The sequence below is a fragment of the Cladophialophora immunda genome (genome assembly GCF_000835495.1).
Source record: "Cladophialophora immunda strain CBS 83496 unplaced genomic scaffold supercont1.2, whole genome shotgun sequence".
NCBI lineage: Eukaryota > Fungi > Ascomycota > Eurotiomycetes > Chaetothyriales > Herpotrichiellaceae > Cladophialophora > Cladophialophora immunda.
This window is the reverse complement of record NW_015622542.1, coordinates 4791351-4817192: the sequence shown is the minus strand read 5'-3', so window position 1 is coordinate 4817192 and position 25842 is coordinate 4791351. Positions and strand designations below refer to the sequence as shown.

Below are 25842 nucleotides of genomic sequence, written 5' to 3'. Positions count from 1 at the left end.
AGGCCCCGCATATTATGTTAGTGGACTTAAAGTCATAAAGCCTCTAGTATGTTTCTTAAACATTAGTATTAAGTTTGATATACAGAGCCTAACGAAGAAAGGGGCATACGACGTGGATAAATAGTGCAACAGAAGTCACATACTTTTGGGACTTATACGAGCAAGAACCCTCCCCATCTCCAAGAACTACACATGACGCTACGATTTCCCGATCTCTGCTTCCCAACACGAGGAAAATATCCCTCCAGACCCCCTAAAGAGATGTGATGCTGTTCTCGCGCCGAAAACGCCGAGACACCATCTCCAAGAGGTGAGGATCTGGAAATACCCAACCTAGTAGTCCCCAACCATATCCGCAAGACTTATCGTCCACAAAGCGAGCAAAAGCTTGCCCGCAGCGTCGTATGTCGTTACTGGACCTCTCAACATAAAATCGCCGATGAACCTTGCAGTAACACAAGCAATGAGCACCAGAAGCATCGGAATGCACAACATTAGTTTGAGTACCAATTCGGCGATGCACCGTATTTGTTGGGTTCTTGCAACGTAAGAGGATTTCCCCAAGAATCCAGTGCTTCCGTATCCCGTTACTTGCGAGTCTGGATGCCCGAGGAGTGACTGAGCTTCAACATCTCGATTCAATCTCTCGGGTGTGGAATTTGTGCGATGATCGGAGGCACCATGTGGTAAAACGGTGTTTCCGTTCGAGGAGGAAGAAGGTGGCTCGGGGACGGCCCACTCGATCACCGGGGGCATTTTGGCCAGCAACAGCTTCATCGACCCTTTCGTCAGACGGAATGTATCTGCACTGACCCCGCTGAAAAGAGCAAGCATTCTGGCATCGATCTCGAAGCAAATCTTCTTCACGTAGGATGGTTTCTCAAGAGCACGCTTATTGCGCAATGTGAGCTGGCAGCCATTGCGGGCGTTGAGGGGAGCGATCGGGATGTATTCGCCAGGGGACTTTTGGGGATGCGCGGTGACCTTTGTGCACGCCAAAGGTCAGTTGACATTGCAGAAAGGACGGGCAGAGTTGGACGTACCGGAGCCACTTTGACCATCTCGCCCTTCACATCGTGTTTGTAAAACCTGAGGACCACGCATGGATGGTCATAGACCCAGTCATCCATTCTGAACCCATCCGTGAGCGACGGGATGTGACGATCAACGGATGCTCTGTCGCGTATCCACAGAATACACCCGTCCCGGAAACTGCCCCATTCAACGGCGGGCCGCGCCTCGTAGTTTCGCACGGCCTGAGAATCGCGTCGCTTACCCGGAGACACCATGGCCGCGAGGCAACATCGCCTAGACACTGGGATGTGGTTCTTCAGTTGAGGACATGGAACCAGTGGAGGCACATCTCTCATCAAATTGTGCCGCAGAAGAGGCGCCTTTTACTTGACCTGCGATCACGGTGCCACGTCAACAGTTTTGTCCTCCAAACCGCGGCGCATAAACTGCTTTCCCCGCCTTGTAGACGACCGTAGAAAATCACACACAGTAGGTCTCGGGCGAAGAAACAGTTGCTGGCGAGATCTGAATGACTGAAGAACCGTGTCCATAGAATAGAACTTGGTGGCCGTGAGGTATCTAACGGTGCAATTGAGTTCCCTGCCCTGTAGATGCGTACTACCCTACTGGCTTGTTCTCCATGGCGTTAAGCACGACTTCAGAACTCCCCCATATTAGACACCAACTGTTGGACCCTAGTCGTGAGTTCCTTATAGATCAAGAGCGTTAGAGCATTCTTAACCTTACGTTCATTGCCAGCACCTCGCTGAGAATCATGCTTTGTGCCGCTCTTGGATTGAACTTCTGGATGGGCTTACCGCTTACGGCCTGTTCCAGAGCCGTTTATGGACCATCGAAGGCAAAGCCTCATGTCAAAAAGGCTACAAAAAACCTACGAAACCCGGACTACCGACTGAAGCTCCTAAAATAGGCCTGAATTGATTGCAATTTCATTTGACTCTGTGGCTTCACAGATTTATCCCCTGAAATTGTGCGGTACATTTCCTCACAAGTGGTCATACATGCATGAACACCCATGGTGTTCTCCTTTGCCCTCTCTGAATCTCATCCGCGCGTTTATTGCTTGCTCGTACATATCAGTAGGACTGCTAGCCAAGCGAGACAGCTCGAGGGTGCCCTTGACTGTTTCATTTATAGTCTTCTCCTGTGCGGCGGTGAGTGCGTATTTGATATCTCTCTGCCATTCTGTCTCCATCAATCAGATTCGCTCATGACAACTATCATGCCGATGCTGCGTATTGTGCGTATCGCAAACCCCAACTAACTTGAGGTAGTCAGGATGTTGGGGCTTCTCCATACACAGAAACCATCTGTAGTTACGCTTGCCTTGGCCGCGGAACACGCCGCGGAATAAGTCACGGAATGAGCACTTACCCCAGTTCTCCGTTCCAGCTGTCCTCGAATTCTCGGCCCTGGGATGTCAAATTCGGATCCCCCGTACGCCTCGTTGATGCCAATGTCCCTGCTGATCCGATTCGAATGGTATCAATTTTCTCTCCAGATATGGGGTCGATGCCATATCTGACAGCCTACTACTTGGCCTCGGACCTTGGCGTGGAGGCGTGTTTCACGAGTTAATGTACGGGTTGGTCTCACGCCGAACCGCGGACCTTGTCGACGTCGAACAGAGAATCTGAGTTCTAATCAAAACGCCGTTGCCCAGCTCATGAGTCTGGCAGGCCTTTGACGCGGGAGCTTTGCGTTCTTCCGGGCAAGCTCACATCCTCCGACCACCGATACATAAGAAGACTGGTGGCTGTTGGCCTTCTGTCTGGCGCCAGACATATTGGTAGTTTCGAGAGCAATACGAAGCTGCACTTGATTAATATGGCACCCGCTGCAGTCAATGAGGCCGGCGTCACGAAGTCGTTCGAAGCCCGGCATATTGAGGATAGGCTCTTCATCAACGGAGAGTTCGTGCCTTCGGTATCTGGTAAAAGATTCGATGTCTACAACCCTACGACAGAGAAGTTAGCCGCATCAGTCTACGAAGCTGACGTCGAAGATGTCGACCTCGCCGTCAACGCTGCGAAGGAGGCGTTCCCGGCGTGGTCTGCCCTATCCGCAGCTGAGCGGATCAGCTATCTGAATCGACTCGCCGATGCTATCGAAGCGAACGCCGATGAGCTTGCCTATCTCGAGGCTATAACTATGGGCAAGCCATATGTTGACGATTGTAAGCTCGCGATTTCATTATCCCTGATCTACAGTAATTTAGGACTAACATCGTCAACCCTGCAAGTCTCGGTCAAACTGTCAGTCTATAACCTACGGTACTTTTCGGGGAAAGCACTGGACGTGACCGGCGATTCGAGCCTCAACACCAAGGACTTCGTGAACATCACGTTCCGGCAACCATTCGGAGTCTGCGGCGCTATCACTCCCTGGAACGTTCCGCTGCTCATGCTGATTAACAAGGTCGGCCCAGCACTTGTCACTGGCAATACGTTAGTATTGAAGTCATCCGAGAAATCGCCTCTTTCTTCTCTCGTCGTCGGCCGGTTAGCCCGAGAGATCGGCTTACCGAAAGGCGTACTCAATATCCTATCTGGGTACGGCCGTCCCTGTGGCGAGGCAATCGCAAAGCACATGGATATCCGTAAGGTGAGCTTTACGGGCAGCGTTATCGCAGGACGTGCTATCAAAAAGGCTGCGGCGGAGTCGAATCTGAAGAAAGTCACGCTCGAGCTCGGCGGGAAGTCTCCCCTCATCGTGTTTGAGGACGCAGACTTGGCCAAAGCCGTCCCTGCTGCCACAATGAGCATCCTGTTGAACAGTGGGCAGTCTTGTATCGCCAGTTCGCGGGTATACGTACACGAGTCCATCGCCACGCAATTTACGGAGAAAATGAAGACTGCTATGGCAGAGCTCTTCCCAGCCGCCGACCCGCTAATAGCAGGGACGGGACGCGGACCACAGGTCGACAAGGCACAATTCGACCGTGTGATGTCCTATCTCGATTACGCGAAGGAGAATAAATTGAGCGTACCCTTAGGCGGTGGTCGCCAGGGCAAGGAGGGATATTTTGTGGAGGCTACCATCATCTCTAACGCCCCAGAGAACTCCAGGGTTATGAAGGAAGAGATTTTCGGGCCTGTTGTCTGTGTCAACACCTTTTCCGACGAGGGAGAGGTTCTTCAGCGTGCGAATGACACCGAGTTTGGTCTCTATGCCAGTGTTTTTACAAAGGATGTCTCACGGGCATTGAGAGTGGCCAAGGCGCTCGAAGCGGGCAGTGTGGGCGTGAACTGCTCATCGCCGACCATGGCAGTCGACTTGCCCTTTGGTGGGTGGAAACAGAGTGGCGATGGACGGGAGTTGTCTAAGTATTGCACCGACTATTGGACCGAGCTGAAGAGCGTATATATCTCATTGTGATGTTGGCGAGAGCGCCATGGACAAGCTCGCTTGCGAATTAAATGTTCATATTATCCGACCCATGTTGTTTGCCGATGATGCCTCCCTCCGATAATACCAAGTGCGCTTATCCACAATATCCTCTTTGTAAAAAATCATTTATTGCGTCGTTGAGACCGTCAATGCCAATCTAGATCGAGCACAAGTGCACTCTCAAGTCTTTGAAACATGGGCATTAACGGAACATGGCACTTCCCACAAATCAAGTTCCGAACTCGCCGATTCTACCACAAATCTCGGAGCCCCGGGGCGTCGGAGGCAACAACTAAGAATGGAGAAGCTTGGTGTAGACCTGACGCTCCGAATCCCCGGGAAGGGATCTGGGGACCTGATTTGCCTGATCTTAATGCACCCCAGACTCCAGACTCCCTGCTCCTATTCCGCCACCGGTTCCGAGATAAAAACAAACATTACGTTGCAATTCGGTGACTGGTGGGATCTTAGTTGCACTCGCGCTTATGGGGAAAGCCGAAACTCGTCGCGACCCGGATTCCAGCACATTGAATCCTTTCTCCTGGAAAGGGCCTGGCAGCACTTCGTTCTGGAATATCAAAGACAGGACCTCTTTGCAAGGGTCAGTCACTCTGAGACGAGAATCAAAATACAGCTATGGATTCCTTGCCCTGGAAAAACATCCCTACTAAAGCCCTTGTTGTGGACAAACCCAACGCACCTTTCAACCTCGAGGATGTTGTCCTGGACGAAGTACGCGAGAATGAGCTTCTTGTCGAAATTAAATATTCCGGAATATGCCATACGGTGAGAGAGCCCCTTGTCGAAGAAAACAGAACGGCTCCGACTCATTCCAAATTTTCCAGGACCTCGTTATGCAGCAGGGGAAAATGCCCATTGGTGGTTTCCCGGTAATAGCTGGCCACGAAGGCGCCGGCATTATCCTCAGGCTGGGCAGCGGTCTCGAAAGTTCGGGGCTCAGAGAGGGCGACCGGGTAATACTTGGTTTCGCCTCCTGCATGAGTTGCTCAGCATGTCAGGAAGGAAGCAAAGGGGCCTGCGTCAACATCGCCCTCACCAACTTTGGAGGCACCAGAGGCCTGGACGATACTTCAATTCGCCGCCCCAATGGAGACTTCGTAAGAGGTCCAGTGTTTGGCCAGTCGTCGTTTTCCAAGCTCGCGATCTGTGACGCCAGAACTGTGGTCAAGTACGCAGGGCCGGTGGAAGATCTATCCTTTTTGGCACCTCTGGGCTGCGGGTTCATGACGGGTGCTGGAACCGTCATGGATGTTTTGAAGCCAAAATCGAGCAGCAGTATTGCTATCTTGGGACTTGGTGCAGTGGGTCTTTGTGCTCTCATGGCAGCCAGAAGCCTAAACGTCGCTGAAATTGTAGCCATCGATATCGTTGATTCAAGGTTGGAACTGGCGAAATCTCTAGGGGCTACGCACGCCCTGGATGGGAGGAAGTACAAGGATATGGAAGCCGCAATCCGGGAAGTGTCCGCGCACGGTGTTGACTATATTGTCGACACTACTGGCTCGATCGGCGCGATCAATAGTGGTATCAGAGCGCTCGCCCAACGGGGAACGCTTGCTGTTGTCGGCACTCCTCCGCCGGGGGAGTGTCTCAGGGTTGAAGCAATGGATATGCTCATCCACTGCAAGAAGGTCATCGGAATTACAGGCGCTTGTGCCAACCCTCAAGAGGTGAGTTTTCACTTTCCACCAGCAAAATGAGGTTTATTAACCCCCTCTCAGCTGATACCTCGTCTCATCAAAATGTTTCAAGACGGGTTATTACCCATCAGCGGCCTGTGCAAGACATACCCATCAACGGAAATAGAGCAGGCAGTCAGGGATATGAAGTCGGGAAAGGTAAGTTATCCTTCTTCAGTCCTGGCCTGTTCAAATCTCATTCAATTTCAGGTCGTCAAACCGGTACTAGCTTGGTAGTAGTACTTTCGTTAATCCCTGGCTCGAGAAATTCGATAAATATGAGCTTCTATATAATAGATATGTCTAGATATGCATAGCCCATGCCGGCTCCATCAGAAGAGCGCACAGTGCGACAGTAGCATTGTATTCTCACGTGTCGGAGCATAAAGTTAATGGGGATTGATAGCGAGGACTATTTCGTGAATGCTAGACGCACCCTCGAAGGACGAGCGACTCTGACCAGTCGCTGCCAGCTAACCACACGTAGCCAATGCACAGCAGTGCGCTCGTTTCGTATTGGAGCGACCACAAACGAAGATAGGCGAATACGCTTCTCCGCGAATTCCCGGACTGTATCAACCATTATGTGCACTGATGGCCTACAGTTGCGCCCTGACTTGGTTGTAAGAGACTTGAACACCAAGGGGACTCAGACTCAGCCTTGCGATTACCCCACAGTCTCCCCGGCCTCCTCGGGTCCCATCTGGTGGATCCAGGTGGGCCACGTAGTCTGCTCCAATCGAACATCACGTCCATTCCAAGCCTGGCCGGAATTGAAAGGACCTTCAACGGAATGAGGTTCCAGGCAAGCCCAAACACATGTTTTTGGCTCGGCAGAAGGGCCACGTTGCTGTAGCGAGCGCTTTCCCCACGAAGCCAAGGCTTGGAAATTTGGAATCTTTTCCTTGCGCTGGAATCTGGGGATCCGTGTCGAGCTAGGAGTATACCCCATCCGGAGAACGTGGGCACACTCACTCCAGGTGGTTATTAAAGACTGGTACTAGACTTCCCACTCGTGACACCCTCTAATAGGCCTTGGAACTTTCAGACAGCTCCTTCAGGGCACCACGCTCAACATCTATGTCTTCCACAGAGTCGAAAATGGACGAGACCAAGGAAAAAGTCCAGTCGTTGGGCTCGCCAGCTGAGTCCCTGGACGAGGAGGTGGTCATCTGGAACCACAAAAAGGAGTTCGCTCTCCTCCTGGTAGCTTACCTTCCAAGTTCACCCTGAAGATGAGCGCACACTTATCATGATGGCAGGCTCTCTGCAGTCAGTATTTCTGTCAGATGCTGTTCATCGTCGGCGCAGGTGTCTACGCTCGATCCATCGCCGCCGTGGTCGGGGGGGAATCTCTTTCTTCATGGCCCGCAACAGCCATCAACATTCTGACGGCGGCCACAATTCCTCCGATTGCACGAGCCGCTGACCTCTGGGGGCGAAAGTGGTTCCTGGCGGTGCCAACGTCCTTGGGGTTTGTTGGCAGCATGATTGTGGCCAGAGCATCCTCCATGCAAATGGCCATTGCAGGCTTCGTTTTGGGCGGTGCGTCGTTCGGGGCTCAGCCGCTTGTCCACGCTGTGGCCTCGGAAACCATGCCTCGCAAATACCGCTCTTTTGCCCAGGGTGCCTGCAATTCTGCCATCGCTCTCGGATCCCTCTTCAGCTTGCTTGTTGGCGGAGCATTGACCAACAACAACCCGGCTGGGTTCCGGACGTACTGGTATATCTGCGCAGGCATCTACGTTCTCTCGACCGTCATGCTGGCAACGCTTTACAACCCACCACCGAGAGAGTTACAGTTGACCTTGACCTTCAAGGAGAAGGTGCGCTGCCTGGATTGGGTAGGGTTTTTCCTGTATATTGCAGGCTTGGTGCTCTTCTGCCTTGGCCTCTCCTATTCTCAGAACCCTTTCGGCTGGACGAACGCACATATCCTCGCTCCTTTCCTCATCGGAGTGGTTTTCATTCTCCTTCTCATCGGCTATGAATGGAAGATCAAGAAAGACGGGCTCTTTCACCACGGTCTTTTCCAAAACCGAAATTTCCCACTTGCGCTGGTGGCGGTCTTCATCGAAGGGTACATTTTCATGTCCGCCAACATCTACTTCCCCTTCTCCATGGAGATTATCAACACCGGGATCTCGACGTTCCGAGTGCTGGTCTGCTACAGCATTGCGTTCATCTGTCTCCTTTTGATGTCCTTCCTCATCGGAGGCTACATCTATCGCACCAAGACGGTGCGAGCCACGGCGATGGCGTCGAATATTGGATTCATCATCTACGCCTCTCTGATGGCTTCGGTCAACACAACCACACCCGAGTCTCATTTCTGGGGCTATGTCACCTTCTATGGCTCTGGTTTAGGATGCGGCGTCATCACGCTTTACACCACGGCCCAACTTTCGACTCCACCTGAACTCATTGCCGTCACCTCGGGTCTAATGGGCTCGATCAGAAGCACGGGGGGATCCGTCGCTGTTGCCATCTATGGTGCTCTGTTCAACCAAGGGCTCACGAGCAATCTATTCCCCAAAGTCGCCGCCGCCGTCATTCCACTGGGTGTGTCAGAGGACAATATCGGTGCTCTGATCGCCGATTTGAGTGCTGGTGCGGTCGAAGCAGCGCTGGAATTGCCCGGTGTCACCGTCGAGGTAGTTGAGGCGGCAGGGGAAGCCCTCAAAGCGGCTTATGTGATCGGTTTCCGCGATGTATTCATTTGCGCCGTCGCTTTTGCGACCCTTGGTCTTGCAGGTGAGCTTACACTTTCAGTTTTTGCGTTGATACGGATTGACTAACAAAGCTTTAGCTTCTACATTTTTGATCAACCCAAAGAAAGAATTCAATGCTAAGATTGATGCACCTCTGGACGTCTTGGAGGTGAAGGTCGAGGACACTGAAAGCAACATGGCCGTCGAAATAAAGGGCGGGAAGGCAACCACGATTGAGGGCTAACTGGATGGATTGGATATTTAGGGAAGATTTCTTCCTAGTTTTCCGGTCTCTGTCTATAGGTCCACAATGTTGTTTCTCGGGATATACCTCTCTCTCTACTTGGGCGACCATGAAAAGAGAGTCTCCGTGCAGCTTGATAGTCAGGAGGCCCTCCCAGTAATACGGAACAGATTTGAGGTTCTCACAATTAGTGATTCATTTACTTCGTTCACGTCCAGTTCTGCCCATAGACGAACATTACAGGGACACATGTTGGGTTTTCTGTCACTACGTCCCATTCACTCTCCATGATATTGATTCCTCTAGCCCATGCGCCAATAGTCCATTTTTCTCGCGACGCCGAGGCTCAAGCTGCTCGTACTACGGATTCCCCTTATAACATTCCTGTCGGCCTCGTGACTTTCCACCTGCTCGTGGACCCTCTGCACAACCAGTCGTCGAAATTTTTGTCGGCGTCTGCAAGGACGTCAAATCCCAACAAGTTTTTCTGGTAAGCAGCATCTCCCCAATTGAAACTACAGGCGCCCTGCCAACCAGACGCGGGAAGCCCGGCCAGCTCCTGGTCCCGTTTGAGTTGCTCATCTCCGTCGGCCAGATGATAAAAGTGTCGCGTGTGCACAGCACCGGCTACATTGACCTCCGTTCTCTTCTTCCTCAAATCTTCATACAAATGAAGGAGGTCGGTCAACTGTGCGCTCCTCTCCTCGGCGACGGGCGAAATACCACTATTCTGCAGCCGGGAGAGAAGGAGTCCCAGGATGGCACCGTCTTCGACAGCCATCGCGGCCCCCTGGCCCTGGTACGGCAGAGTGGGATGGGAAGCGTCGCCGAGCAAAGCGACCGGGCCCTGGTTGTCTGGAGTGAGCTGAGGTCGCTTCCGCACAAGCTTTCGGAAACACACCTTTGTCCATTGGTCAAGCTCTTTAAAATGGAGAAGTTTCCATTTCAAGGCCGACTTCAAGCATGATATGATGGTGTTCAAGCTGGAAAGTCAGTCATATCGGGATAAAGGTTCGACGGAGAGGTCATTACGTCGGATCCCAGCCTTCAAAGTTGGCTGCCATTTCTTCAAGACTTCCTTGCGACGCCCGGACACCTTCTGGGAGATTGTCCGCGCAACTTGTGCATCTGTAAGTTTCGTTGTCTCATCAAGAGGGAGTGAAAAACTCACAGCAGCACGAGGTTATACTCTGTTTTGTCTCTTAATGGATAGAACACTGCGTGTCGTCCTGAACCCAGCCAAACTTGGACATTTGATGCTTCGATCAGTTTGTCAATCTTTTCATTCCTGAACCCTTTCAGCTGTTCTCGCGTGAAGGTCCCTCGATATGCAAGATCGCCGGTTTCAACAGGCGGCATAGGTCTGCCCAAGACATACTCTCGAATTCCAGACCAGAGACCTGCATGATTCGTCAAAACAATCAGATCTTTGCAACCGCAACTGCCACCACTTACCATCCGCGCCAACCACAATATCTGCCATCATGCGATTTCCATCTTTCATCAGAACAATCTGCTTCCCGAGATCTTCTCCAGTGCCTTGTTCGATACCGGTGACTTCCCCGTTCGTGATTATCTTTGCACCATTCTTTCGAGCAGCCTCTAACAAGACGTTCTGGTAGTCCCCTCGATGAATGGCTCTGCTTCCTATCAGTGTCGGCTCGCCCGAATCAAAATGGTATATCGGGACACGTACAGCCACTCCGCCCCATATTCTCGTTCCATTCTTTCTCCCATCGGCTTCTCAACAATAACATTTCCGTCTTTGTATCTTCTTAAGGTAAACCCTTCGACAGAATACGCCTTTGCCTGCTTCAGTTCTTCTAACAGGCCGAGATGCGTAACGATTCTGCAGGCGTTGGGAGGGATGTGGATTCCTGCGCCAATTGTGAGGATCTCTGGAGCTCGCTCAACAACAGTGACGGCCAGCGGTGGATTGGCTCTTCGACATGCGATTGCACACGCAAGACCACCAATTCCAGCCCCGACAACGACAACTTTGAGCAGACAGTGGTCCCGTTTCAACCGACCCTGGGTATGATTACGACTTTCCATTGAGATCCGATCGTGGTGTCTTGACACTCCTGACATGGGTGTCACACTGGCTTTTCTGTGACTTCAAGCTATTTACGCGACTTTCTTAGCATGTAATCCGGAGCTGTCTGGGGCCTCCGGGGCCTTGTAAGACGGCAACTCATTCTGCGAATAGTTCCGGGGATGTAGTGCACACTGACGGCGACCCTTCAAACATCGCCACCCATTTCAATGCTGTAGCTTGACCCGTTCCGTTGCGCATTCCGCCAGCTTTCAGCCAAGATGGTCCAAGTCGCTATTAATTGGCTGTTTCAGGGATTGGTCTGGGCTTCCGAATTGGCAGCCCGGGCTCGCCTGGCTGCCTGGGTTAAACTCTAACGCACCGGAGCTGCTGGACTTGGGGCTTACGTCGGGGTCGTGAGGCATCATTGTTAACCGAGGGCCCGGAACTGGCCTTCTTATTCCTGTCCCATTCCTCTGGCACAAACCGCTCTGCGCACAGAAAATCTACTCCCCACTGACAATGCTCGGTGCCGATACAGAACGATTTCGTGGTGCGCTGGGGCATTCCGAGAGCAGAGTTGGACAACTTCCTGCCCCCAGACGCTCGCGCGCCAAAGACCCGGCCGCCCGGAAAAGGGCGATATACGTGGAGCAGGCATGCGTGTTCTGCAAAGCCCGCAAGATTCGCTGTGACGGTCAATTACCGTGTGTACCGTGTCAGCGGCGCTCATCCAATTGCCGATACAGTAAAATCCAGGCTGAAGGTCGGGGGAGCATCAACGGGCATTCCAGTGCAACCCCAGAAACCCCAGATTCAAGGATACCTAACCAAGTGTAACAAACCCGGCATGCTAGTCCACTCCTCTCGCTAATGCTTCGACTAGGGGCCTGGCCGAGCTGACCGATATTGTTTCTCAGCTTCAGAGAAAGATTGCCGTTCTAGAACGCCAACAGCAAGAGTCAAGGAGCGAGGAGACAGTCCAGCATCGTCGCACCTTCATCGACCAAAATGCCCACAGACTGGAACAAAACAGCGAGAGCACCACTCATGCACTGTCGCCGGCCTTTGCAGGTCCTACCAGTGCAGAATTCGGTTTTGGTATAGCAGGCATCATCCTTCGCCAGGAAAACGGCGCAAGCAATGGAAGACCATGGTTCAACACAGAATTGGCTGGATCGGTGAATGCTGATGAAGAGGGAGAAAATCCTTGCAGCTTGCATCCTAATGCAGGCTCATCACCATTTTACGGGCTGCAATTGCAGGATTCGCTCCGACTGATTCAGCTTTACCACGAGTCCATCGAAATTCTGCACCCGATCTTGGACAGCAAATCTTTGCAGCAGCTGGCCACTTCCCTTTTTCAGGGCGTGGACTATCCCACCGGTTGTGTCGCCTCTCATCCATCTCCTTCTTCTTCTCCTTCGTTTCCATCCGCAGATGTTGATATTGCCCACCTGAAGATGGTGATGGCTATTTCGTTGCTTGCTGAAGGCGGAGGCTTCAGTCCAGTGGCGAGGAAAATCCACGACGACCTGATCCCAGTCATTACCGATCACATCCTGGCCAGGACATTCACCCTGGGAGGTCAGATTCTCCTTCTTCTCACGGTGGGTAGTCCATGATCGCCTCCCAAGAGCTTGAAGCTGACTTGCAAGGCATTTTATCACATATTCCAAGATGACTCTCGCCTTGCTTCACGTTACGTCGTCATTGCATCTCGTATCATGGTTGAAGCCGGGCTGCATTTGAAGAACGTACGACGAAGCCACCTGGCCAGCGAGGCCGAGAACGCGCAAGTGCTTGCTGTGCTGTGGACTTGCATGTATCTCGACCGCCAATTAAACTTCAACGCCGGTCTTCCCCTGGGTCTGAATGATTCCGACATTGAGATTCCTGAAATGGTATGTTCCGCTACATCTTCGGGCCAAGAGGGGAGTACTGACGATGCTATTGAAGGAAAAGATGCCTCCCTATTTGAAGGCAATGACCTCCTACATGAGAATGGGACCCCGTGCATGGACTGCCATGACAGATGAGCGTGGCCAGCTAAAACGTACGATCAGCAACGAAGATTTCGAGTTCCTCGACTTCCAGGTACAGCGTTGGGAGGAAAGTTTGCCCAAGGAGCTACGGATCCTACGAGACCGGCCGTTTCTCGATCAAAACGACCCCGGGAGACCACCTGACCGACGTACTCAGCTACTGCGATTCGTCTTGTACCTCCGCGCGAATCAGTTCAAAATTGTCCTTATGCGCCCGCTGTTGTTTTCGACGCAAACCTTCCAAGGGAATATCGAACAAGTGAAACGTATGATCCAGTTCTCGAATGACAACATCGAGATGATTGTCATAGCGGATAAAACATGCGGCTTGTACGCAAAGCAGCAGCCGCTCTTCAACCTTTTCCTATCGTCGGCGCTGTCCACACTACTCCTGATATACGTCCACAGTTTGCCCGGCCGTGGAATGGCTGCCAACGGCGACGATCCCCCAGAAATGGTCCGAACGGTCCAACTTGGAATAAACAACGGGTTAGAACTGCTCCGGTCGTACTCCCTCGCCCGCTCGTCCCAGCGGCTGTCGAAGAAAATCGCCAGCCTGTTGCAGTGTCTCGGCTTTCCGCTATCGACAAACGACAATCAACCCGGCGGGGCTATTGCCCTAACCTGATTAGGAAGGTTATCCGGCTAGTTTTTACACGCCGGCAAGTCAAACTGCCGTGCGACCGTTCCCACTAGATAGAACAATCAATCAATTCATGAAGTTAGTTCTACAGGTTATGAGCGCCTAAACGCTTGATTGCGCGTTGCTCAAGCGTCGTTTGGTTCATCCTAGGTCATCCTTTCCTGGCTATCTAGCAGGAATAACCTATCCTTCGTTCTGCGGGTTGTGTTGTTGGTTGTGCAGCAACGGTGTCCTGGTTGGAACCGTGCAGGCAGTCAAACCAACAACAAATCGCGCCCACCAATCTCAGGCGATTCTATCACGGATCGGCCTGTTAATCCCTCTATCATTGGACAGACCAACACCGCGGGGTGCGTGGCTGTGCCTAGATCGCCGAATTGGCCTCTGGCAGAGCGTCAACCGAGCGCCAATCGGCCACAATCGGAAAATTCCTACCAATCCTCGATCACAGCCCCTGCCTAGCCTATCCCACCACGAATTCCTAAGCAAATTAAAAGCAGAAAAGGTGGAACAATAGGCAACATGGGGGGGTCCAATAATCGCAAGAATCGCTTGATCCTACAAGGCAAGTCCAATTACGCAGTCTGGTTGCCAGCCTGTGAGATGGAACTCCGCGCCCAGGAGTGCTATACTGCGATCTCGCGACCGGTAGTTGTGAATCCAGAGACACTGGATACCAAAGCAAAAGCAAAAGCAACGTCGGATTTCCTAGCGCGCAAGCAACCACGACCTGAAAAGGGTTTTGATATCCCTACGCTTGACGCGAACTATGATCAATGGCTTGGTCAAGAGATTGAGAGATTTGAGAAATGGGAGATAGTGAACTCAAAGGCACAGGGGGTGATCTACAATCTCTGTGCTAATCACGTCAAACCACTCATTGTACATGAGAAGACCGCAAAGGATGTTCTTGCAAAGCTAAAACAGGCTTACGAACAGCAAGGCCTCGCGGCAGTCTATCGACAGACGATACTGGTTAACAGTTACCTATCTAAACAGTTCGCAACACTGGAAGAATACGTCAATAAACTACGCGCCAATCGATCAGGTTTTGAGGCACTTGGACACAATTTCAATGACGATTTCTGGGTGTCTATCTTTCTCAATGGATTGGGCGAAGATTATGAACTGGTGGTCTCACAGATCCTCGACACAGAGAAGGGCAAGATAGTCTTCGATGAAGCGGTGCAGAAGGTCTTTCAGTATGATTTGCGCAAGGCAGCGCAATCGACAGGCAACAATCAGGCCAATCAGGCCAATGCTTTCAAGGCTCAAGGCCAGTCAAGTGGCAATAACAACAAACGCGGCAACAAGTCTAATGGCAATGCCAATAATGGTCAAAACAAGAATAAGGACTCAGAGAAATGGGCCTGTCGAACACACAAGACAAACGACCATAAATGGAAGAATTGCAGATCGAATCCTGATCGTGTTGATGACGACCAACCAAGTAAGGATAAGGGCAAGGAAAAGGCAACTATCAACGCTTCGATTGCCGACCAGATTACTCCTGAGATGCTTAGGTTCCTTGAGAAGAATGCGACTTCTAGAGATTCTAGCGAAGATGGGGGGGCGTCGGCCAATCGAGCCTATTTCTATTCAATCGCCACGTCTGAGATCGCTGTTTGTGGTGCTAAGGAAAAGGGCTTCCTGATCGACAGTGGAGCCTCCCACCACATGACCTATTCCAGGACGAATTTCATCAACTTTCGCAAAGGATCGATGACTGCTAGGTTGGCAGATCACAGCGAGATTGAGGCTGAGGGCTGTGGCGACGTGATCATCGATTGCAACCTTGATGGCGTCACAGTGCCTATTCGATTCGATAACGTCTGGTACTTCCCTGATCTGGGTGTTAATCTCTTGAGTATCCACGCGCTTAAGGAACAGGAAATGGTCGCTGTTCTTGAACGCGTTCCTGGCCTTGCCAATACGGGTCTATACAAGGGCAATAAGAGAATTGCAAGTGTGCTAAAGGAGGGACGACGTTACCTACTGGGCACAAAGGACAATGTCTCGCCTCTTGTTGAGATTCATCGCGAGGACTCAATTTCAGCATTATCTGTCCGAGGTGGTGAAACGGCTAGGCTGTGGCACAGACGGATGGGCCACCTATCGCCTGACTATCTCAATCGACTCAAGAAGGTTGCCGACGGCGTCGATTTCACAGATTCATTTGGAAAACCCTGCGAAGACTGTATCCTTGCCAACCAACCTCGTGCTCCGCGCAAGGGCACAACCAGCGGCTTATCAACTAGACCAAATCAGTTGATTCATACCGATCTCGCTGGGCCGATAACTCCTGCTTCGATCAATGGCAGCAAGTATGTGATGACGATCACAGACGACTATTCCAGACGAGTAGTCCTTTATTTCCTCAAGAATAAGTCTGAGGCGTCACACTGGATGAAGCATTACGTTAATCTTGCGACGAACACTGGTATGCCTGTGGCATTTGTGCGTGTTGACAACGGTGGTGAATATGAGGGTTCTACATTGCTCAGCTATCTCAGAGAGGCTGGGATCTATCAAGAGGCAACGGTTCCTTATAGCCCTGAGTCTAATGGTGTTGCAGAACGACTCAATCGAACGCTTACGAGCAAAATGAGGTCTATGCGGAAGGACTCAGGCTTACCAGAGGTCTTATGGGAGAACCTGTTGCAAACTGCCGCTTATTTGCACAATCGAAGCCCCAATAGATCTATTGGTTGGATAACGCCATTCGAACGATTCAATGGTAAACGTCCTGATCTGAGTCATCTACGAATCGTTGGATCGCGCGTTTACGTTCATGTGCCAAAAGAGAAGCGTCAGGGCAAGTTTGCTGACAGATCCAAGGCTTGTATCATGCTTGGCTACGGTAACTCGCCTTCCATCTACTGGGTTTACGATCCTGTTGATCGCAGAGTGTTTCGATCAAAGGATGTGGTGTTTGATGAAGATAACTGTCGCTGTCTCGCGCCAATTGAGACAATGGACGAATTCGACAGCGATGAAGACATCCAGGATGCGCCACTGGTTGATTACTCAGGATTTATGAGGGAAGAGCCATTGGATCTACCACAGTCTCGTGTGGAACAAGATCAGGCTGTGATTGATCTGGAACAGGAAGATGCTATTCAAGCGCCTCGACTACCTAATCTTCTGGGTGCGATGCCGCCTGTTCAGCCATTGGCGCCAACACTACGTCGAAGTGGTAGGGTCGTCAAGCCAACGCACAAGGCTAAGGAAATGGCAGATCAAATGGCTAGCAGGGCAGTCTGGATGCATCTCGACATGGCGGCGATAACTGGGCACAAGGTTGTGTCCTATAGCCAGGCCATGAAGGGGCCAGATCGTGAACGCTGGAAACATACAATTGAACAGCAATATCAGGCCTATCTGGACAATGGGACTTGGTCAGTGGTGCCGATTCAGCCTGGATCGAACGTTCTCACAGGCCATTGGGTACTAGTTGAGAAACCAGATCGATTCAAGGCTAGGTGGGTCGTCCATGGCAACAAACAGGTTCGTGGCGTCGACTACCACGAGGTTTATGCGTCGACTGCGAGATCAGGATCGATTCGACTACTCCTTGCGATCGCTTGCATTGAAGATCTTGAGTCTGCGCAACTGGACGTGGTTGACGCGTTCCTCAACTCAGGTCTTGCAGAGAAGGTTTATATGCAACATCCTACTGGTTTTGGTGGAAAAGGCACTTGTTGTCTACTCCTCAAAGCGCTATTCGGTCTTTGTCAATCGCCGCGTGAATGGTGGCTGGATATCTCGCGCAAGTTGGCCTTGATGGGCTTCCGGAGATGCCAGGGCGATCAATCTGTGTTTGTTAATCCACAGGGTGTGGTCATCATTCTGTACGTGGACGATCTCGCTCTATTTGCTGCAGACGAAAAGGCAATCGAGAAGGCAAAGACTGAATTACTAGCGTCTTACAAGCTGAGAGACCTTGGAGATTTGCAGGCATTTGTTGGTATTCAGGTCCTGCGTCTGCCAGGCAAGGTCTTCATTTATCAACAGGACTATTGCAACGTGATCCTGGAGCGATTTGGCTACCAGGACAGCAGATCCGTGAAGACACCGTTTGACGACAAGGTCGTTTTGGTTCCACGACAAGATCAGTGTCCACAGGCGACATTGAAGCGTTTTCAAGAGATGAATGGTTCGGTTGCCTGGTTGGCGAATCAGACTAGGCCAGATATCGCCTATGCTCACTCGAAGATCGCACAGTTCAACGCTAATCCTTCTGATGTTGCGGTCGAGTGCATGAATCATCTATTCAGATACCTGGCAGGAACGAGATCCTGGGGCATTCTCTACGAAAAGGACACTGAGAACGACGAGATCGTTGGCCACTCGGATAGCAATTGGGGCGATAAACACTCAGTTGATACTAAGTCGACATCAGGCTATTTGTTTACGCTTGCAAACGGACCAATTGCGTGGTCATCAAGAAAGCAGAGAACGACGGCGACGTCCTCAACTGAGGCGGAATACATTGGCCAGTGCAATGCCACCAAAGAGGCAGTTTATCTGAGGCAGTTTATGAAGGAACTAGGTCGCGAACAGTGTGTTGCGACGACTGTTTACGGAGACAACCAGGCAGCGCTAGCCATGGCGCAAACACCATCGACGCATGGCAGGACTAGACACGTCGAATTTCAGTACCATTACACACGCGAAAAGGTCGCAGATGGAACAGTGGCGTTCTCGTTCGTACCAACAACGGAGATGGCTGCAGATGGGCTAACTAAGCCATTGAATCCTGTTATGTTTGACAAGTTCAGGCAGATGATTGGGATGACGACTCTGGAACGAGTAACGAACGCGAACTGACGAGGATAGAAGCGACAACGAGGTTGCGAGCGAATCACGAACGAGATCGATCGACAGCGACGTCAATGGGGCGATCGACGAACAGATCGATTGACAGAACGATCGATTTACAGCATCAAAAGGTGAATAGTTAACGGGCACTGTTATGGTTACAGCAGGCCAAATCACAGCGCGAAGTGTCATTGAGTTGCCAGGGTTAGACGGGCCAATCAGATCGCGTGGATCAGGACAGGCCAGGACGCTTTGCAAAACAGGCGTTCCTGCGACCTAGTTATCAGGCAAAAGTTCAGTGTTTTACGTGGTTTACTCATGTTTTCGCCTAGTAAATTTGGCTGTGAACGCCATCGAGCGACACACGCCACTACAGGCTAAACATCGATGCCACAGCGGATTTTTTCATTTTACGGCAGATTTCGTGCCTTGTGTGGGGGGGTATTGCCCTAACCTGATTAGGAAGGTTATCCGGCTAGTTTTTACACGCCGGCAAGTCAAACTGCCGTGCGACCGTTCCCACTAGATAGAACAATCAATCAATTCATCAAGTTAGTTCTACAGGGGCGAGAGCTCCTTCCAGCTCATCCTCGGAAGGTTCTCACCCTGTGACCATCTCTCCACCGGCCCCGCAAGAGAGTTGTCTTCCCCCGGACTTTTCGGGCTGGCACAGTCTTCTCCCCGACGACGGTCTGACGGGCGGAGGCGTTTTGCAGCATCAGGGTTCGGGCAACCAAGGCTTCTCGATTCCGGAATTGGATCAGGCGGCGTTCTGGAACGGCAAAAATGCCTTCGACAACGATATTCTACTGACGTTCATGAACGAGTTTTCAGGGTAATTAGCGCGGCTGAGAATCCTGGAGCTCCCGTTCTAGGTGATTTTGAATAGCCTGCTTCGGCGGGGGGACTATCGATGCTGGCCAGAGCCATTAAGCTGGGGAATCCCGAATAAGTTGCTTGCTGTATGGGCTGTTCCGGCAATCTATTCCAGTGCACGACACAGTGACAAAACCTGAAACTTGGGCTCTCGTTAGTCAACTATACCGCTCCTAGATCTCGCCCCAGTGCCTTTGAATACAAGATTGCTACCGAGATTTCGGTAGCGCCCTTTTACAGACAAACCTAGGTCTCCATCAATTTCTTTGCGTGCAGCTACTCGATATTCTCGTGGCCAAATGGAAAGCCGAACCGCCGCTTCCATGAGAAAATGCATGACAATTCTGAAGTCGAGCTGATAATGAGACGATACTCTACTTGGCGTATTCTCTGACACGCAGTCTCACATTCAGCCCCGTCTGGTGGACGAACACACTATGCACGCATTAGCTCCCTGGCCTCGAACCTTGACTTATCACTGTCACTTACTAGCAAACCTCTTCCCACTCGGTATTGGCGTCGGCAAGTTCTAGCACAAAATTTCGGAGCAAAGTTGCAAGTACCTAGTCTCCGAGTGAGTATTGGTCTTTCAGCGAAGGCTTGTAGAGTTGGCGCGTCTACCTTTGACATTTCCATCCAGCTAATATCTGTGAAGCAACTCATTTTAGGAATCCGGTACTTACGGCGAGCCGATAGAGTGGACTTACTTTTGCCAATACACAGTCTCGAGGCGCCTCCGAATGCCAAGTAACCCGACCCTGTGTGAGATGTTGTCAGCAACGTCGGGAGGACGCCACGAGGGCACCGTCCGTACATAGATCATATTTCTGTCCATCTTCGAGCCACCTTTCGGGACGGAATCTCTTTGCGTCAGGTCCGTAGATGGCTTCGGATCGACCCAGCACATAAGGACTTGTCCCGATTATGACCTGGGCCTGTAAGCGGAGAACAAAAGTTGAAGTTGGGCGTGACTTACGCCGGCAGGGATGTAATGTTTCCCAACTTGAATTCCTTCCCTGGGAACAACCCGCTGCATGCTGTGCCCAACGATAGAATGAATCCGCATCGCCTCGTTCATGACGGCTTGGAGGTACGGCATCGCGCTCGCCTGCTCGTACGTCACGATGGAATGTGGAGGCATCCCCTCTGTTGCCTGGTCAATCTCTTCGACCAGTTTCTTCATGCAGTCGGGGCTCTTGAGCAGGTAGTAGATCATCGAACGGAGCGAGATCGCGGTGGTGTCGCTGCCCGCCGCAATGTTGCTGGCGGTCATGGAAATGAGCGCCGCTTCGTCGAACTCGGCCGGCTTGGCCTTGTTGATCTCCACGAACCTGCCCAGCATATCTCGGTGGTCGCTCCCGCGCAGGACTCGGGACTGAACTTGATGGACGGCGAACTCGCGCAGGCTCCCATTGCGTGCCGTGAGCGCCAGGCGGTTTCCGAGGATCGGGACGAAAAGCTGGTGAATTCTGTAGACGTACGGCACTTGGCCGACCCAGGACGTCGATCTCAGCACCTTTTTGATCTGCTTCAGAGCCTCCGATTCCTTCCCGGCGTCCATCAAGCCGAAGCGCTGGGAGAAGGTTACTTCGCCAATGACATCTGGCATCATCATCATCAGCTTTGTTTGATTTCTCAGATATCTTATCGACGAATATACCGAAAGCGAACAGCTGTAGCCAGAGCCCCAGATCTAGGCACTCCCCTTGGCGCTGATGCAGCGTATCCATGAAATGGGTGATGGCGCTATCCATGTAAGGCTCCAGCTCCATCAACGAAGTGGTGGCATAGGCATTGTTCACCAGCCGCCGGTGATTGCGATGAATGGCTATATCTCTCTCCGCAAACAGATCGAATTTTCGCTCGCCTTGTTGAGGGCGGTACCATTCGCTCTTGCGAAATTGAGACCCAGCGCCTTTAAAAGATGAATATTAATATGACTATGTGTCAACATCGGCAAGTATTGGCTCACCATAGATCTTCTTGACTGCCTCTGGAGAAATGGTGATGACCTCATCAGGTCCAATTCGCACGATGTCTCCATACTGATCATGGAGACGTGTTAAGAGCTGATGGAAGTCTCCTCGCCAGCCATGGTAGGCAAGCCACCATCTGCTGAAGGTGGCAATGAATGGACCAGGCACTTTCGAAAGGGGTGACGAGAAATGCAAATGCAGTGCCCGAAGTAGCAGGCCAAGGATGATGGCCAAGAATACCCATGTGGCCAACGAGGAACCACTTGGCGGCTGATACAGGTCGACACTTTGGTGAGCTGTTGCCCACTCCTTTCTTTGGTGCCACATGTTGCTTGAGTCCACCGTCTGGCTTTTACGGAAACGGCCGTTTGAAAAGAGGGCTGTTGGCAGGGCAGGCAGTCAGAGTATTTGCAACTAACTCTGATTGATGTGTTGTGCAGGCTGCGTTGCCTCATTCCGTTCCCACCGGAAAGACACCATCCCACGCGGCATGCGAGCCCTAGACGAAGTACACATTCTCTGCTCTTCCTAGCACTTTCAAACCTTGATGCCTATTACCCCAGAATGGCCCCAAAGAGGGCTGGACCCCAGATCAAGTTCTCCAGAGAGTTTGAAAAGGCTGGCTTGGTGGACTAGCACACGGCGAGTTGCAAGCACACATTCCGAAGTTTGCCTACCTCGTTCTCCCGAACCTCCGGAGAGTTGAGACCGGAGCTTCGGCCGGAGCTTCGGCAGGGCCAAGAACATTTGAAGCCCCGACTTCTTGGTATTAAAACCTACTGGGCCAAAGTCGAGATTCCATCTGGAACAACCAGCTGATTGCAACAGCCTACAGGTGACAAACCACGAAATCACCAAATAATAACTAATTACAGCCTGCCCTGGATAAAGACCCAAAGCCAGCAAATGGCAGAGCGCCCACCGGAGCTCACTCTTTTGGTCTGCCTTAATTCGTCAGTTTGGGAATGACTGGGTACGGGGCAGCGTACTCGCTACAACAGCGAATTCGCTTAATTATCCTGAGGAGGAATAGTTACCACGAAGCCCAATCAGAGTCAAGTCAATTCCAGTCGTCATCGTCTTTTTGTAGCCACCAGCTAACTTGAGTGTTGAGCTCCTGCCTGTTCAATAGCTAGCGAAGCCTTTGGGCCTAGAGCGCTAGATAAACCGCGTCGGTAATCAACTACCACCATGAACGGCGCCTCCTGTGAGGAGCACCTAGTAGCAGTATCAGAGGCAAACGAGGCTGCAAATGGACTCCTGGGCTAGTTGAGTCTATGCCACAAGGCTTCCTCCGTAGCTCATAGAACGACTAGATCTCTGAGAGGTCAACACTAACCTTGGCCATACAAAACAGGCGACGGCGAGGTCAGGAATAGAGATTCCCAGTAAGGAGAAAGAGACACTAGCTAAATTAGGTGTAGGTTGTTTCTACCAAGCATTAAGCGAATACCCTGTACGCTGCCCGTAGCCATCCCCTCGGTTTAGTTTAGACAAAACGGGTCCAGCAAGATAAAGTAAAAAGCAGCTCGCCACTTCACCGGTACCCCAGAAGTTCTCCCCATTTTCTTCCCCAGACTGCCCCCCCAGATTCCTTCCGGCTTACACGTCAGCTTCACAACTCAGGGCTGATACTCCAGAGCGTCGTCCTTAAAGCTCAATCAGCTGGTTCTGGAACTCATCCGGGGCATATTCGTCAGCCGACTACCCCAGCCCAGCGTGTGATCACTGCATACGATCCCTTAGGAGTGAAAAGGTGCGGGTAGAATAAAATTTTCTGGAAAAGGTGGATCAAAGTATTTGCGACAGGTACCGAGTACAGTACGCTGCACAAGCCGGTGGTGCTGGGGCTCCAAGCGACCTCGGCCTTATCACACACCCACAATACTTGCATCGGTTGTGTATACAGCCATGGACACGCAACAGGAGGACATGCGCCTGGGTCCCGGTGTACCCAAACGTATTCGGGCCTGCGATATTTGCCGAGCCAAGAAAATTCGATGTGTTGGCGACACTCCATGCAGCCACTGTATGGAACACGGTGCAGAATGCACTTTCGCCCCACGCCAGCCTCGCCGGAAGAGGAAACATGATGGCTTGCCCGATAGTGCGGCGGCTCACTCCCTTGGTCGTTTCCAGGGCCTCCTTGAAGTAGCAAGGATATCTGGCAATGATGATGGCAACCAGCTTTCACAGATCCCCAGTACGAGGGTATCACATTCGCAGCGAGAGGACCTCTCAGAGGTCGCCCGACAGAAGCGTCAATTTGGATCGGAGGCAGGGCAACGGTATAGAGCTGCCGGTGAATTGGCTGGCTTCCAGCAATGTGACCCAGGAAATCCGAGGGTTAGTGGTCCGTCTCCTCCCATGACCAAACTTCCATCGCAGTCTGGCTCCAAAGAGGCACCCTGGGAGCGTTTTGAGAGCCCTTATCAAGCAGCCACTACGGACAGCCCCCAGGACACGGGTGGCTATCACACCTTCAAGGAAGACATTGAATTCTGGGGTCCCAGAACGAGCATGTCGATCTGCTCGTTGGCCGGGATAGCATGGGTCACAGAAAGAGTGAAACAGCCTGATTTTCGACCTATCGCCAATCGGTTTACGCAAGATGTCGCCCACCGACTGAAGCTGGAGAAAAGACCGGGGAAGGAGCGAAAAGAGGATCCGGATTTGAAGGACGCCCTCCGGTTCACTAGCGCTTATTTCGAAGGGGCCCCCGACGCAGCTCTTGGGATCGTCCGGCGGTCGTGCTTCGAGTCGAGACTGCGCGCGTTCTATAACGGTTCGAGATCGGACGATGACGCATCTTGGTATGCTATGCGAAATGTCATTTTCGCTTCTGGTTGCCGAGCGCTACTCTCTAGAGAGAGCACGTACATCGAGGCTCAGCGGCAGTCGTGGCCGTACTTTGAGAATGCGCTTTCAGTGCACTCGGAGCTCCTTTGTTTTCGGGCTTCGGTCATGGGTGTGCAGGCTTTAACTCTTATGGTAATTCTGGTCTGTCAGTACCATTTCTGCGTAGAGCTGACATAGTGTAGGCCTATTTTGCAGAGGCTGTTTCATGTCGAATGTTGCAATACATTCTCGTCGCTAACGCATATCGACTGGCATGTGGGCAGGGACTGCACGTGCAGCCGGCGCCGTCCTGGAACCTCTCGGAGGAAGAGAAGTCTCTGTGGCAATGCATCTTTTGGGCCATCTATTGCCTCGACAAGCAGATCGCATGCCGCGCAGGCCGTCCTTCGGTTCGTTGACTCCGAAAGATGCGTTGACTTTTCGGGCAGGAAGCTCACCTTTTACAGGTAATCGATGATGAAGAAATCAACTGCCGACTCCCCACCTCAGACCGAGCTGACGGCTCCGTCAACGTGAGATATGTCCAAGCATGCATTAGAATCAACCATCTTTCCTCTGTGATTCGGCAGGCGCTCTTCAGGGCTGCTGCGTGGCGGCAAACGCCAGAAGAGTTGGTCAATAATGTCGTAGTGCTTCAGAAGAAGCTCGATGAACTTCGAGCCAGCCTGCGAGACCAGTGCCAACTCGACCTTCCCATGAACCTGACAAACCCGCTAGGCGGCCTCAACATGCAGCAGGCCTTATCGTTACAATTCCTTTATTACAATCTAACGTGGGATATCCACACAACGTTGGCACATCCCTGGTTTCGGGGCGTGACTGGACTGGACCGGCATCCAGACTTTCAAGGCCAAATTGCGGAATCATGCCTGATTGTGGCGGAAACGTCCAGGGCAGCCATACTCGATTGCCGGTTCATCCACATCGATGCAAGCTGTCCTATGCCGTGAGTGACTGCTCAGAGAGTCCAACAGGAGACCGTTCACTGACTCGCCGCTAGGGTTGCGTACTATACACCCCTGTATGCCATTGTCAATATTTTTATCAATATCTTGTACGATCCTTCTGTTGCGTCGGCTCAGTCTGATCTTCACTTGATGGAAGTTGCAAGCGGATATTTCGCTCGCCTGGAGTATACCACGGATTCTCAGTGGTCAGTACCGCTTGTCAAGGATACTACGACCCTGGCCAGAAATGCAGTCGAAGGTCGCAGTGGAGGTCCCGGTCCCCTTGTGCATCCTCGAGAGAATCAATCGACAGGCAACACTGCACATCCAAGTCTAGAGCCGTCATGTGAGCCAGTGCTTGAGGAAACCGATGTTGACAAAGAAGTGAGATCGCCAGAAATTCGATATGTTAGTTTTTGATCGCTAATCTTTTGTATTCCAGTGGTTCGATTTGAGTACGAACGATGACCTCAACCTGGAAATGTGGGGGATCTGGCAACCTGGCACTATAGGAGATAGTTACATGCCAGGTCCGTACTCTTGGAATCCGTGAGGCACTT

The 25842-nt window shown here is 51.8% G+C and overlaps 3 protein-coding genes across 3 annotated transcripts; 1 reads left to right on the top strand and 2 right to left on the bottom strand.

Moving 5' to 3' along the window:
* Positions 1 to 333: 333 nt before the first annotated feature.
* On the bottom strand, positions 334 to 1289 carry PV07_03928 (uncharacterized protein; the record flags this gene model as incomplete). The annotated part of the gene is made up of 2 exons (XM_016390690.1): positions 334 to 984; positions 1044 to 1289. The coding sequence occupies 2 exons, from the start codon at positions 1287 to 1289 to the stop codon at positions 334 to 336; spliced, it is 897 nt and encodes a 298-aa protein (XP_016252592.1).
* Positions 1290 to 9453: 8164 nt separating this feature from the next.
* PV07_03927 (uncharacterized protein) lies at positions 9454 to 11171 on the bottom strand (the record flags this gene model as incomplete). Its single annotated transcript, XM_016390689.1, has 5 exons — positions 9454 to 10063; positions 10113 to 10199; positions 10252 to 10480; positions 10536 to 10720; positions 10777 to 11171. 5 exons carry the CDS (start codon positions 11169 to 11171, stop codon positions 9454 to 9456), a joined length of 1506 nt encoding a protein of 501 aa, XP_016252591.1.
* Positions 11172 to 23387: 12216 nt separating this feature from the next.
* PV07_03926 (uncharacterized protein) lies at positions 23388 to 25835 on the top strand (the record flags this gene model as incomplete). The annotated part of the gene is made up of 5 exons (XM_016390688.1): positions 23388 to 24467; positions 24518 to 24724; positions 24782 to 25281; positions 25336 to 25666; positions 25725 to 25835. The coding sequence occupies 5 exons, from the start codon at positions 23388 to 23390 to the stop codon at positions 25833 to 25835; spliced, it is 2229 nt and encodes a 742-aa protein (XP_016252590.1).
* Between the last annotated feature and the right edge of the window lie 7 nt (positions 25836 to 25842).